At 38.5% G+C, this 14,337-nt stretch overlaps 2 protein-coding genes across 2 annotated transcripts in view; one reads left to right on the top strand and one right to left on the bottom strand.

The window, feature by feature from the left end:
- Positions 1–260: 260 nt before the first annotated feature.
- Positions 261–5,967, bottom strand: bri3 (brain protein I3). The gene is made up of 3 exons (XM_047039154.1): positions 5,361–5,967; positions 4,424–4,526; positions 261–1,613 (listed from the first exon to the last, which is right to left on the bottom strand). Exons 1-3 carry the CDS (start codon positions 5,524–5,526, stop codon positions 1,481–1,483), a joined length of 402 nt encoding a protein of 133 aa, XP_046895110.1. The 5' UTR covers positions 5,527–5,967; the 3' UTR covers positions 261–1,480.
- A 501-nt stretch (positions 5,968–6,468) lies between these two features.
- The window catches only part of tecpr1b (tectonin beta-propeller repeat containing 1b), a 30,240-nt gene continuing 22,371 nt past the window's right edge, over positions 6,469–14,337 (top strand). Inside the window, exons 1-3 of the mRNA XM_047037399.1 lie at positions 6,469–6,620; positions 6,823–6,940; positions 7,264–7,496. Coding sequence (XP_046893355.1) covers positions 7,272–7,496 — 225 coding nt within the window. The 5' untranslated portion in view covers positions 6,469–6,620; positions 6,823–6,940; positions 7,264–7,271. The remainder of the gene's footprint in view (positions 6,621–6,822; positions 6,941–7,263; positions 7,497–14,337) is intronic.

Genomic DNA, 14,337 nt, shown 5'->3' with positions numbered 1-14,337 from the left:
GTTAGAAATACCACCCACCATTGCCTTCAAATTCCCTGCTTTTCAGGGGCATAACTGGTTAAAATGATGTTGGACAAGTGGCCTTGCATGCGTGGGGTCAGAGGACCCACGATTGAATACCAGAAGAGGGCATGGAAAGAAGCCATACTGACGAGCCCCACAGTGTCCCCTATCACACTGACACTCCAGGCAGACACCATCAAACGTCCATATATTATTTCACCAAAAAGGAATAATTCTCCAAAACAGAAAGAAATATATTCGGTCTAAACAGGCAAGTAGCACTCAATTTATTTACAATAATTTTTCATATAAAAAAAAGTAAGAACCTCACTTATAACAGCACGCGTAGTGTTCCAAAGCAGAAAAGAAAAATATCCCCTCCCTCCCCTAAATATACCACCTTAAACTTCCAAAGGGACACACCCTGCCCAGACGAAGGAAAGAGATGTGGAAGGAGATGGAGATTCCCGGGTGATTGTCGTAGGGAGGAAGGTGAGGCGTCACAGATTATACTAAAGCTTACATGATCCAGAGGTTATACTTCAGCAGGCTCCTATGCAAATATATCTGCCTGCTTCCCTTCCTTAAGTTTGAGTCTATTCCTGGGGTCAGAATGTGTGTGTGTTTAAACCGCTTTACCTGAGGTCTGCAGAGGCCCTACAGCATAATCATAGCAACAGGATCGAATGGTCAGTGCAAATATGACATGGCCCCAAGAAGAAAACAAAACAAAAACCAGCTAAGTGAGGTGGACACTTTCTTCTTCGGTTGAATGTTTGCTGTGATCAGTAAGGACCACGTCCATACTCCTCCCGCTTTCAGTCCATCAGGTGAAGAGGATGCACGTGATTGTAGCTCAGCTTAGAGAGAGCTCACAGTGTTCAAAAAGCCTTGGGTGATTTCCAACAGGACTGCTTAAGGTGAACCCTCACTTCAAGACAGGTTATTCCTACGTATACACATATGGTTGGGAATTCATTGTCCACAAACGAATAATCTGCATCTTAATACAACTTTCAGCTGAAATCAAGCATTGGCATATAAAATATAAAATAACAGAGGCTAACAATCAGCTGCATTAAAATGGAATTAAACATCCACCACAAAGTCTATTTGTGGCTTTTCTGAGGCCGACAGAGGAATACGCACTTTTTCTGATCTAAAATCATTATCACAATCCCTTTAAATGGTCTCTCAACACATAAAGGCACCAACAATAGATAGACAGTCAATAGATCTGGCATTGCTAAACTAATACTTGTGACACATCAGCTAGCATTAAAAAAGAAAACTCATGCATCTCTATATCATAAATGTATGGCAGACTAAAATAAGCATGGCCTCATCAGTGTGCAATAATTATGAAGATAAAACTAAAGGAAACGACAGGTGTGCGTGTGTGTGTGTGCATGTGTTTGTGTGTGTGTGTGTGTGTGTGCGCGCATGTGTGTGGATGGTTGGCTGCAGTTTGGTCCTTCTACCCAAAGGTGGCACCACAGTTGGGACACCGCCTCTGGCGCAGTGCGAGACAGAAGAGGATGCCAAGAGGGAAGAAGAAGATGGCACACATGATCCCCAGGCAGGTGAAGTCATCCTCCAGCACGCCCACTCTGAGAGCGAGAGAGGAGAGAGAGAGAGAGCGCGAGAGGAGAGAGAGAGAGATATTTACACTGATCTGATGACTTCAGTAAAGACAATTACTCATTGACTGTGTTGACATTCACATGGGGTGCCCTCAAAATATAACTTGCATGATTAATATCCAATGCAGGTGATCGGATCTAGAAATCACTTGACTCTTCAATAGGACTAATCCTCAGTCACCCTATCCGCTCCAGACTAAGAACCATGAAACTTGGTTGTTTGCGTCTGGTGACAGTAAACAAGCACTAGCATCCCTAGCAGACCCGAGGCCATGCTTCTCCCAGCGTGACCTCGTCCATTACACATCACATTGCAGACGGACATGGGCCTAGAGCAGGCTGTGTCTTGGGTTTAACAGCAGCTGAGCCCAGTCCCATGACCAGTGGCGTAACTATAGGGAGTGCAAGGAGTGCAGCTGCACTAGGGCCCGTGGCGAAAGGGGGCCCGTCCTCGATCTCACCGTAAAAGTGAGACAACCTGACCGGGCAACTTCAGGCAATCTGACCGGGCCCCTTGCACCGCTGCGATACCGCAAATTGAGGTTCACATATGATCCAGTCTTATCAATTCGCAAACATTTCTCAATTATGGTGTCAGTTATTCAGAATTATGAGCTATCACCTGCCCAATAAACATTTAAAAACAGTCAGTGTTAACAACAGCAAATAATTAATTTTTCCTCATTTGCCTTTTGCTGAATTAAACAAATGTCGTTTTTATTAAGTAATATTGCCCTCGAAAAATAGCAAGGATGTCTGGGTAATATTGTTGTCAAAGATTCCCGCCCACCCACACACGATTGTTCCCATCCAGTTGTTGGAATACCACAGACAGTTGTTGTTGGGATACTACAGTTGTGTTGCATTAGCGTTTTTAAGCGAATTAGGCTACCCCATGCCATGCCCTTTAACATAAAAGTGGCTCCAGAAAGCGGCAGGAACGAAAAGAGCAAGATGTAAGGGTGGCAAAGCTGTCAAAACTATCCTCATTTGGATTGTGGCGAAGCGTGTTGAAGAGGACGCTACGTCTGACCCCCAGCCCGGCAACAGCAATGAGTGTGAAACTCAGCCACCAGGGTAGGCTAATAATTACATAACGTTTACTGTCTGGTGTATGCAGTTGACATGGCTATTAAACGTCATAAAAATGCACATATAGGCCTAGGCTACCAGGCAGCGGCCAGGTTAGATATAGTAAACTATGTTCAGGATGTAGTCGGAAAATAGCTAAAGCTAGATAGACTAAATGTAAACTAGCATATCTAACGAACATAAAATCAAATATTCACCATCGAAGTGACAGTTTGTTTTTTAATAGTACCCAGATAGCACACATGACAGATCGAAACGTCATTCATAACGTCGGATAAGCGTTGGTAAATGATCAGATTTTCTTCTCATCTCTGTGCTCTATTTCAAACGTCGCAGATATGTCGGCTCATGACTGACTGTTCCATTATGCTCATTCCATGTTGTAGCAAGCATAATCTAGAGCCAGAGACTCGCGAGTCAGAGCCGTTCACTTTTGAAAACAGTCATCTATCTTCACATAGAAGGAGCAGTCGTTACCCTTAATTGTACATCATGAGTAGCCTAAATTTCCTTGCGCATCGCTAAACTGAAAACTCAATAATTTCGCCTGACGATAGGTCGGTAAGGGGCCCGTTGGTGAGATCTGCACTCGGGCCCGCCAAGTCCTTGTTACGCCGCTGCCCATGACCATGTTGACAAGCGTGGCCAGGCAAGGTGTGACCTGACAGGCCTAGATCTGAGGGAAGCCGGATCAGATGGGAATGACTGGTATTCAGGTATGGCCTGGTTCCATATCCGAGGGCTCTTGTAAAGGGGGCCGCTGAGGCACCATCAGGTTTGGCATCAGGCCATACTAGTTGAGCGTTCAGTGGAGAAACCAGAGGGTTTTTGAGTTACTATAAGATCAACTAAAAACTGCTTTGTGCATGCCTGCATAGGTGTGTCTCTGGTCACGTGATGCGAAGTGAGGACTGATCACTGCTGTGTGCCGTGAAGGAGTTGATTGCATCTGAAACGCTTATCTGGGTGGCAGTGTGACAAGGCTAGAAACTGGGCCTGTTGTTGACCCTGGTGATCTGGTGTAAAGGTTTGTGTGAATGAACCAGACCAGACCACCAAAACCCTCTTCTCTGGTCAGAATTCTTGGAAAGCAATACTATACAATACTATACTATACTATACTATACAACTCACTTCCTAGAAATGTAAATACCGGTAAGTCTATGTGACTCAATCCACCCAGTGCTAACTATGACTTCAATACCACATTTTAATGTATCTAATTATGATTTCCCTGTTGGCAAAACAAACGTACACTTTGCTCTCTAGAATAACAACCAATAACGGACCAAGAAGTGATTACATTACAATGAGTAACTTGTGTATTCCTCCAATGGAAACACAGTTAGACTCTGGTAACCTCCAACCTGACGTAACAAGCTTTTAAAAGTTCATTTTACAACATCACATGATCACATGGTGGTTTATTGAGCAGATGACAGGATGTTGAATGAGACTGAGGAAAACCACAGCAGTTACTCCAATCTGGATATTCATGATTCAAAATATAAATCCGTTTTTTCTCCTAATCAGTTAAACGGTTGACTGTGTTGCCACACAATGCTGTTGCTGAATGATCCTCACCACCCTCAAACTTTAACTTCCTGCATAATGCTAGAGATAGACACTTAGCCTACACCCTTACCTCCAGATCTGAGAGACAACATGTGTGTGTTTGTGTTTACCTGCAGGCTGGGCAGCCCCCCACCACGACTACAGAGGGCTGGATGATGGTGTAGGTGCCTGGGTAAGGCTGCTGGGCTATGGCCGGTCCCATCTGGGCCGGGCCTGGGGGGAAAAACATGTTATGCTGGATGGTTACAAACTTCCACATCAAGCCCCCACACTCACGTTTGGTACTTGCCATATGGATCTTTTGTCACTGGGATGATGATCAGATTTGAATATTAATGCTAATGTATATATTCTTAACACTCTGTTACGGATATAATGAGAAAGGTTTGTCAAAAAGCGGGCTTTCGGTTTGTCTAAAAACATTATAAGATGTGTGTACTTCTATTTAGGACCTGTGTGTGTGTGCTACAGGTCGCCTACTGACCACAGCAACCAACTTCTAATGTGGTTTATTTTCAAATAATGCAGTTGCACAGTGACTAGTCCATCCAAGGACATTACCCAGTGTAGTTGTTATAGAACAGTAGACTCGCAATGACACCAACTACGTTTAAAAGCTGACGCTTTCCCTTGATAGTGATAGCTACGATTGGTAACTATCACTTCACTCAGAGACAATGTAGTCAGATACTGACAGACTACTTTGACTGTTTAAATGTTTCATTAAAAATTCGAATTAATTGGCCTAATTATATGCTGCGAAGAGTAGCTGTGATTGATAAATTGCAATTAATGTAAAAGTACAAGTAGGAAGTAAGTGCTTCTTTATGACAGTGCAATCCTTGATGACACATTGTAAAGTTGGAGATATACTTGCCTTCTAGAATCGACAAGACTACTCACTAAATGTCAGCAAGTTCATATCCTAAAATTAAAGTTATAGCTATAACCTTTCAAGCGTTTAATCGTATCCCGGCACGTAGCGACGTCATTATTTAGAAGCGAGCGTTGCACCACTCGTTAGGTAATCCACTGTGATCTACTTGCCTTGACCGTCGGGGTAGGGATAAGGCGGCGGTGGTTGTTGGAAACCAGAGGTTGCGGGTGCTGGTGGAGTAATAGCTCCATAATTGTGTTGCTGACCATATTCATATGTCCCCGGGACGGCGTTATAGGCGGGAGGTCTGTCTGGAAGAAGAGGTTTGTTGTCCATCTCCGACGTGTTGCGCGTCCTCAAGTTGACTTCTTCTTAGTCCTTCAACGTTCCCCACCACCAGCAACAAACAAATGATTTGGCTATTTGGCTTGGTTTCTAGAGAGTCATGCGACTTGAGCGGACGGGCGACCACAACAAAGCAAACACTATGCGCAAAAACGAAACTTGTCCCTCTCCATGCGCCAACTTTGCTCCCAACTGTACAACCACTCGCCAACAGTGAAATAGTGGAATGTTAATCAAACGTTAATTTCTAATGTATCTCCATATTAACATGTACTGCTGGTCCTTTTTGCCCAAAAGAACCTCTACAGTAACAGAAGCGCCCTTGGAACTCAGTTGGAAACTCACAAATTGTTTTTTCTTTTCGTCTGGATTTGTCACAAGACAAAAATCACGTGATATAGCCTACTGCTACGCCTCTGTGCGGATCCACTTCTTAAAGCTGCAGTCCATCAAAATAAGGAAAACCATGTTGTGTCATGTTACTGCTGTAGCTCCAACCAACCTTGCCTCTTTTTTTCAATCGTATTATTGTAGAATGATGATTTTGTGATCTAACATGTCATAGACCACAGTTAGAAATAGGCTATATGACCTGTCCAAATTGAGTAGGTAGGCTGCAGCGTGCTGTGTGAATGCTTGATTTCAGAGTTCTGACACCAAGTGTTGTGATTATTGATGATATGCAAGATGCAGTTGTCATTTTCAACGAACGCTTTAATGATTATGATAAATTAATCTAGCCTGACGAGTTAAAGCTAACTACACTGTATGAATAATTTAAATAGCGCGGAATTAATTATTGAGAAAGGCTCTGCGCGTCAAGCAGCTGTGTCACTCGGAAAAATATACGAGCCCACCCAGTTCGTCCAATAGAATGAGGAGATTCACAACACCCGCAGCATTTCAGCCAATCCAATGACAAGTGCTATTCCGTTTCCTGTTGTGGATTTGGATGAGGACCGAATATTCCTAGTCAAGAATATGAATTGAAATAGATAGTTTAGTGTCAATGAATTAACCGGTTGCAGTTTTTCTCTTATCTGGCACCAAAACGGGTATGGAAGGGCGTGGCGCGTAAGTAAAGTGTACGTATTGCATTATTTCTATTCAGAACTAGCAACTAAGTGAGGCTGAACACTGTCCCGTCTGCTTGATTCAGTAATAGACACTATCCCCAAAAGCCTTAAGGCTGCCTTAAGCAGGAAATTTCCTGTCCATCTCATAATATCACTTCCAACGTCATTTTGTACATATTTTGAATTGTCTGTTGACACACTATCTCTCCAGAATGGGGGCATTAAGATGTCAGGTGTCCAGTAGAGACACGCACCTGAGTATCTGATAGCATGACGCGTCTGTGGCGAGTCACTTGACAACTGCGGATCGAACGGAAAACTATATTCAGGTGATAACTGTTTTTCTACGTTATTTTCCAGAAGACGAAATCTTAAAACTGCTTGAAGCCTATATGTAAACGCCAGGCGTAGCCTAAAATATACGATTTTACAATATCATGTGAGTGACAGCGAAAATATACGCTACTGAAATACTAGGTTATCCTAAACTTTTATGCCGCTTTCTTTGTTGAGTCGCTACAGGTGAACACTATTTTGCTGTAATATCTCGTTGTTGCACGTTGCATCGATCGCCGCACAACAGCAACAACATCCGGGACGAGTGGTAGGATAAATAGGGGATTAAAATCAGCCTGTTCTCTCTGTCATACAGCGCCCATCATGACCAGCTCGCTGTTATGGTCAGTGGACGTGTACGGGAAGGTGTACAGCCTGTCTACCGCCAGTGGGCGCTGGGAACGCACCGAGGACTCTCTGCTTGAGCTTAAGCGTGTCGCCGCTGGAAAGAGGTGCAGCTGGGGAATTGGCTGTGACCATCACGTTTACCTCAACATTAACCCGGGTGTCGAGCCGATCCGATATCGGGAAGAGACCTATGAAAACCAGGTAGGGTATCCGTGTCTAGGTGGACCTATGTGCAGTGGCGAAAATCTGCTATCATTTTTGTTTTGGGGGGGGGGGGGGGGGGGGGGGGGGACCATGGGCACCATATCTAGCCCTATTTTGGAGCTTTTTTCATATTTTCTATGAGTGTTAATTGTGTTAATTTCTCTTCCTAAACCCCACTAGAGGACACTATTTAAAGGGATATTTTCAACAAATTATTATGGGGGCACATGCTGGGGGAGTTTATGGAGCTAGAAAGCTGACAAAAGTATCTGAATTTGAATATGACAAATCTGAAATATTTGTGTGTCGAATTTCATAAAACTGAAATATTTTGCTGTTGAATATATATCTGAATTATTTGTATGCCGAATTTAATTAAACTGAATTATTTTTATCAAAAAATACAATTTCCTCAAATTCAGATTGCAGGAATTCAGATTCTTGAAATTCAGATTGCCGAAATTCAGTTTCTTGAAATTCAGATTGCTGAAATTCAGATTGCAGAAATTCAGATTTTGTCTGAACTAGGCCAAAGGTGAAACAGCTTGCTTTCACAGGAAAAAGTAGACGATTTCAGAACGACCGAACTTAACCTCAGAACAAACTGAGTTGCTAGTTGGAGGAATACCCAGATCACACATAGGCCTACGTATCTGGGATAGCACACATACGTCCCGACGTGTAGAAGATACGTTCGCAAGATCTAGTATGGAGATCGTTGGCATTTGATCGAAACTGATTTCCAGACGACGTGTGGACGATGAATCCAATCACACCCGGCCGCACTACAGATATAGCCATCCTGTTAACCATAGATAACTCCTTATATCTATGCTGTTAAATACTATGTCCGATCTCTCAGACAGCAAATATTTCACCGAGGTGAAGTTAGTTTCATATTCGACATTCGACATTCGTCTCACATTCGGAAGACGCTACTTTGCAGCGCCGAGTTAGGGACCGGGTGAAAATTACCCATACAATTTTGAAAAATGATGACATTTATAATATTTGTATGACTATAAAACCTCAAACAAACAGCAGAGCATTCCAACAATGTCTGGCCTACTTCCAAACCCTTTACTTTTTTAATAAAACATTTAAAAAAATGATAGAAAATCGCTAATCTCTGAAAATAGCATGAAATCATTGATAATCTCAATAACTTTTTCAAACTTGGGTAAAAAAATCTCGAATATACACCAGATTATTCTAATAGTGTCTGGCCTACTTCCACACCCTTTACTTTTTCAATAAAACATTTTAAAAAATGATAGAAAATCGCTAATCTCTGAAAATAGCATGAAATCCTTGCTAATCTCAATATATTTTCCAGACTTGGGTCAAAAAATCTCAAATATACACCATATTATTCTAATAGTGTCTTTCCTACTTCCACACCTTTTACTTTTACAATAATGTTTTTAAAAAAATGATAGTAAATCGCTAATCTCTGAAAATAGCATGAAATCATTGATAATCTCAATATCTTTTCCAAATTTGGGTCAAAAAATCTCAAATACACACCAGATTATTCTAATAGTGTCTGGCCTACTTCCACACCCTTTACTTTTTCAATAAAACATTTAAAAAAATGATAGAAAATCGCTCATCTCTGAAAATAGCATGAAATCATTGATAATCTCAATAACTTTTTCAAACTTGGGTCAAAAAATCTCGAATATACACCAGATTATTCTAATAGTGTCTGGCCTACTTCCACACCCTTTACTTTTTCAATAAAACATTAAAAAAAATGATAGAAAATCGCTCATCTCTGAAAATAGCATGAAATCATTGATAATCTCAATAACTTTTTCAAACTTGGGTCAAAAAATCTCGAATATACACCATATTATTCTAATAGTGTCTGGCCTACTTTCACACCCTTTACTTTTTCAATAAAACATTTAAAAAAATGATAGAAAATCGCTAATCTCTGAAAATAGCATGAAATCATTGATAATCTCAATAACTTTTTCAAACTTGGGTCAAAAAATCTCGAATATACACCAGATTATTCTAATAGTGTCTGGGCTACTTCCACACCCTTTACTTTTTCAATAAAACATTTTAAAAAATGATAGAAAATCGCTAATCTCTGAAAATAGCATGAAATCCTTGCTAATCTCAATATCTTTTCCAAACTTGGGTCAAAAAATCTCAAATACACACCAGATCATTCTAATAGTGTCTGGCCTACTTCCACACCCTTTACTTTTTCAATAAAACATTTTAAAAAATTATAGAAAATCGCTAATCTCTGAAAATAGCATGAAATCATTGATAATCTCAATATCTTTTCCAAACTTGGGTCAAAAAATCTCAAATACACACCAGATTATTCTAATAGTGTCTGGCCTACTTCCACACCCTTTACTTTTTCAATAAAACATTTTAAAAAATGATAGAAAATCGCTAATCTCTGAAAATAGCATGAAATCATTGATAATCTCAATAACTTTTTCAAACTTGGGTCAAAAAATCTCGAATATACACCAGATTATTCTAATAGTGTCTGGCCTACTTCCACACCCTTTACTTTTTCAATAAAACATTTTAAAAAATGATAGAAAATCGCTAATCTCTGAAAATAGCATGAAATCATTGATAATCTCAATATCTTTTCCAAACTTGGGTCAAAAAATCTCAAATACACACCAGATTATTCTAATAGTGTCTGGCCTACTTCCACACCCTTTACTTTTTCAATAAAACATTTAAAAAAATGATAGAAAATCGCTAATCTCTGAAAATAGCATGAAATCATTGATAATCTCAATAACCTTTTCAAACTTGGGTCAAAAAATCTCGAATATACACCATATTATTCTAATAGTGTCTGGCCTACTTTCACACCCTTTACTTTTTCAATAAAACATTTTAAAAAAAGATAGAAAATCGCTAATCTCTGAAAATAGCATGAAATCATTGATAATCTCAATAACTTTTTCAAACTTGGGTCAAAAAATCTCGAATATACACCAGATTATTCTAATAGTGTCTGGCCTACTTCCACACCCTTTACTTTTTCAATAAAACATTTTAAAAAATGATAGAAAATCGCTAATCTCTGAAAATAGCATGAAATCCTTGCTAATCTCAATATCTTTTCCAAACTTGGGTCAAAAAATCTCAAATACACACCAGATTATTCTAATAGTGTCTGGCCTACTTCCACACCCTTTACTTTTTCAATAAAACATTTAAAAAAATGATAGAAAATCGCTAATCTCTGAAAATAGCATGAAATCATTGATAATCTCAATAACTTTTTCAAACTTGGGTCAAAAAATCTCGAATATACACCAGATTATTCTAATAGTGTCTGGCCTACTTCCACACCCTTTACCTTTTCAATAAAACATTTAAAAAAATGATAGAAAATCGCTAATCTCTGAAAATAGCATGAAATCATTGATAATCTCAATATCTTTTCCAAACTTGGGTCAAAAAATCTCAAATACACACCAGATTATTCTAATAGTGTCTGGCCTACTTCCACACCCTTTACTTTTTCAATAAAACATTTTAAAAAATGATAGAAAATCGCTAATCTCTGAAAATAGCATGAAATCATTGATAATCTCAATAACCTTTTCAAACTTGGGTCAGAAAATCTCGAATATACACCAGATTATTCTAATAGTGTCTGGCCTACTTCCACACCCTTTACTTTTTCAATAAAACATTTAAAAAAATGATAGAAAATCGCTAATCTCTGAAAATAGCATGAAATCCTTGCTAATCTCAATATCTTTTCCAAACTTGGGTCAAAAAATCTCAAATACACACCAGATCATTCTAATAGTGTCTGGCCTACTTCCACACCCTTTACTTTTTCAATAAAACATTTTAAAAAATGATAGAAAATCGCTAATCTCTGAAAATAGCATGAAATCATTGATAATCTCAATAACCTTTTCAAACTTGGGTCAAAAAATCTCGAATATACACCAGATTATTCTAATAGTGTCTGGCCTACTTCCACACCCTTTACTTTTTCAATAAAACATTTTAAAAAATGATAGAAAATCGCTAATCTCTGAAAATAGCATGAAATCCTTGCTAATCTCAATATATTTTCCAGACTTGGGTCAAAAAATCTCAAATATACACCATATTATTCTAATAGTGTCTTTCCTACTTCCACACCTTTTACTTTTACAATAATATTTTTAAAAAAATGATAGTAAATCGCTAATCTCTGAAAATAGCATGAAATCATTGATAATCTCAATATCTTTTCCAAACTTGGGTCAAAAAATCTCAAATACACACCAGATTATTCTAATAGTGTCTGGCCTACTTCCACACCCTTTATTTTTTCAATAAAACATTTTAAAAAATGATAGAAAATCGCTCATCTCTGAAAATAGCATGAAATCCTTGCTAATCTCAATATATTTTCCAAATTTGGGTCAAAAAATCTCAAATACACACCAGATTATTCTAATAGTGTCTGTCCTACTTCCACACCCTTTACTTTTTCAATAAAACATTTAAAAAAATGATAGAAAATAAATCGCTAATCTCTGAAAATAGCATGAAATCTTCACTAATCTCAATCAATAACTTTTATGGAACCCCATATATATTATGATTACAGCCTTTGCTTATTTTCATTGCCTGTTTCTTTTTTATCTTAAGCGTGCATTTAAACACAGTGGCACAAGTTGTGGCATTGAGTTTTGCCAAACAAAGAACCAGATCTCTGACAATAAATGACAACACAACACCAGGCTTAGGTCTCAATCATGTCTCTCTCAGCTCTGAAAGCCGGAGGACCATCTTTTATAGGGCACAAGAATGTAAACATAGATTGTGACAGTCAGACAGTATTGACGTTACGACAGTCTCAGAGAAAGAGATTCACTGCTCCGAACACCATGACAACTCTCAGACTAGAGAGTTCATATGGAGCTCTAATTGTAGTCATGACAAGGAACGTTTAGCCAGTACTTTCTCCTGACCCCGAACATCTATTAATCCTGACACATAGACACAATCTACTCTTATTAATAGCAAGTTTACATGAGAACTTACTAACTTGTATCCAATGACTAGTTCTATTGATAAGTGAATAATGTAAGCACATAGGAAATCCCAATTTCTTCATAACTCTTCTTTCATTGGCTCCCTTGCATAGACCTTGCGCGCGTGTGTGTGAGTGTTTGCGTCATCAACCCTAGTTGACCATATAGGTGTCAAGCAAATGGTCACCAGAGTTTGCGTCTCCATCTATTCCAGGTTTGGGAGTAGGCCTCTCTTTCCACACAAGGAATGCTGAACACAGTATCATTTTATACAGACTAAAAAAAGATACATCTTCAATTTTTCTGACAGGCAGACACTCAAAGTGATGGGGTGTGTCAAGGGGTTACATCAGAGTAATCTTACACATACCTCTCTCTCTAATTCGCGCTCTCTGTCTGTCTGTCTGTCTGTCTGTCTCTCTCTCTCTCTCTCTCTCTCTCTCTCTCTCAGTCAGGTCAGTATCGACTGGATTCAAAATATTCCTTATATATAAAGTGTTTTACCTAAGACTTGACAGCTGAGACTGTCAATTGATCCGTTGTGGTGGATTGTGATCCTGTCTTCCTGTATGACATGATGACTCGTCTTCTATAAAATTTCAGAGGGATTTCATGCTATTTTCAGAGTTTAGCGATTTTCTATCATTTTTAAAACACATTATTGAAAAAGTAAAGGGTGTGGAAGTATGCCAGACACTATTAGAATAATCTGGTGTGTATTTGAGATTTTTCTCAACAAGTCTGGAAAATGTATTGAGATTTGCAAGGATTTCATGCTATTTTCAGAGTTTAGCGATTTTCTATCATTTTTAAAACACATTATTGAAAAAGTAAAGGGTGTGGAAGTATGCCAGACACTATTAGAATAATCTGGTGTGTATTTGAGATTTTTCTCAACAAGTCTGGAAAATGTATTGAGATTTGCAAGGATTTCATGCTATTTTCAGAGTTTAGCGATTTTATATCATTTTTTAAAACACATTATTGAAAAGGTAAAGGGTGTGGAAGTAGGCCAGACACTATTAGAATAAACAGGTGTATATTAGAGATTTTTTTAAACAAGTTTGAAAAAGTTATTGAGATTATCAATGATTTCATGCTATTTTCAGAGATTAGCGATTTTCTATCATTTTTTTAAAGGTTTTATTGAAAAAGTAAAGGGTGTGGAAGTAGGCCAGACACTATTAGAATAATCTGGTGTATATTTGAGATTTTTTGACGCAAGTCTGGAAATATTATTGAGATTAGCAAGGATTTCATGCTATTTTCAGAGATTAGCGATTTTCTATCATTTTTTTTAAAGGTTTTATTGAAAAAGTAAAGGGTGTGGAAGTAGGCCAGACACTATTAGAATAATCGGGTGTATATTCGAGATTTTTTGACCCAAGTCTGGAAAAGATATTGAGATTAGCAAGGATTTCATGCTATTTTCAGAGATTAGCGATTTTCTATCATTTTTTTAAATGTTTTATTGAAAAAGTAAAGGGTGTGGAAGTAGGCCAGACACTATTAGAATAATCTGGTGTATATTCGAGATTTTTTGACCCAAGTTTGAAAAAGTTATTGAGATTATCAATGATTTCATGCTATTTTCAGAGATTAGCGATTTTCTATCATTTTTTAAAAGGTTTTATTGAAAAAGTAAAGGGTGTGGAAGTAGGCCAGACACTATTAGAATAATCTGGTGTATATTCGAGATTTTTTGACCCAAGTTTGAAAAGGTTATTGAGATTAGCAAGGATTTCATGCTATTTTCAGAGATTAGCGATTTTCTATCATTTTATTTTTTAAATGTTTTATTG

Source organism: Hypomesus transpacificus, chromosome 17 (assembly GCF_021917145.1).
Source record: "Hypomesus transpacificus isolate Combined female chromosome 17, fHypTra1, whole genome shotgun sequence".
Taxonomy (NCBI): domain Eukaryota; kingdom Metazoa; phylum Chordata; class Actinopteri; order Osmeriformes; family Osmeridae; genus Hypomesus; species Hypomesus transpacificus.
The sequence above is the reverse complement of the archived record's forward strand: the minus strand, read 5'-3'. Positions and strand labels throughout refer to the sequence as shown.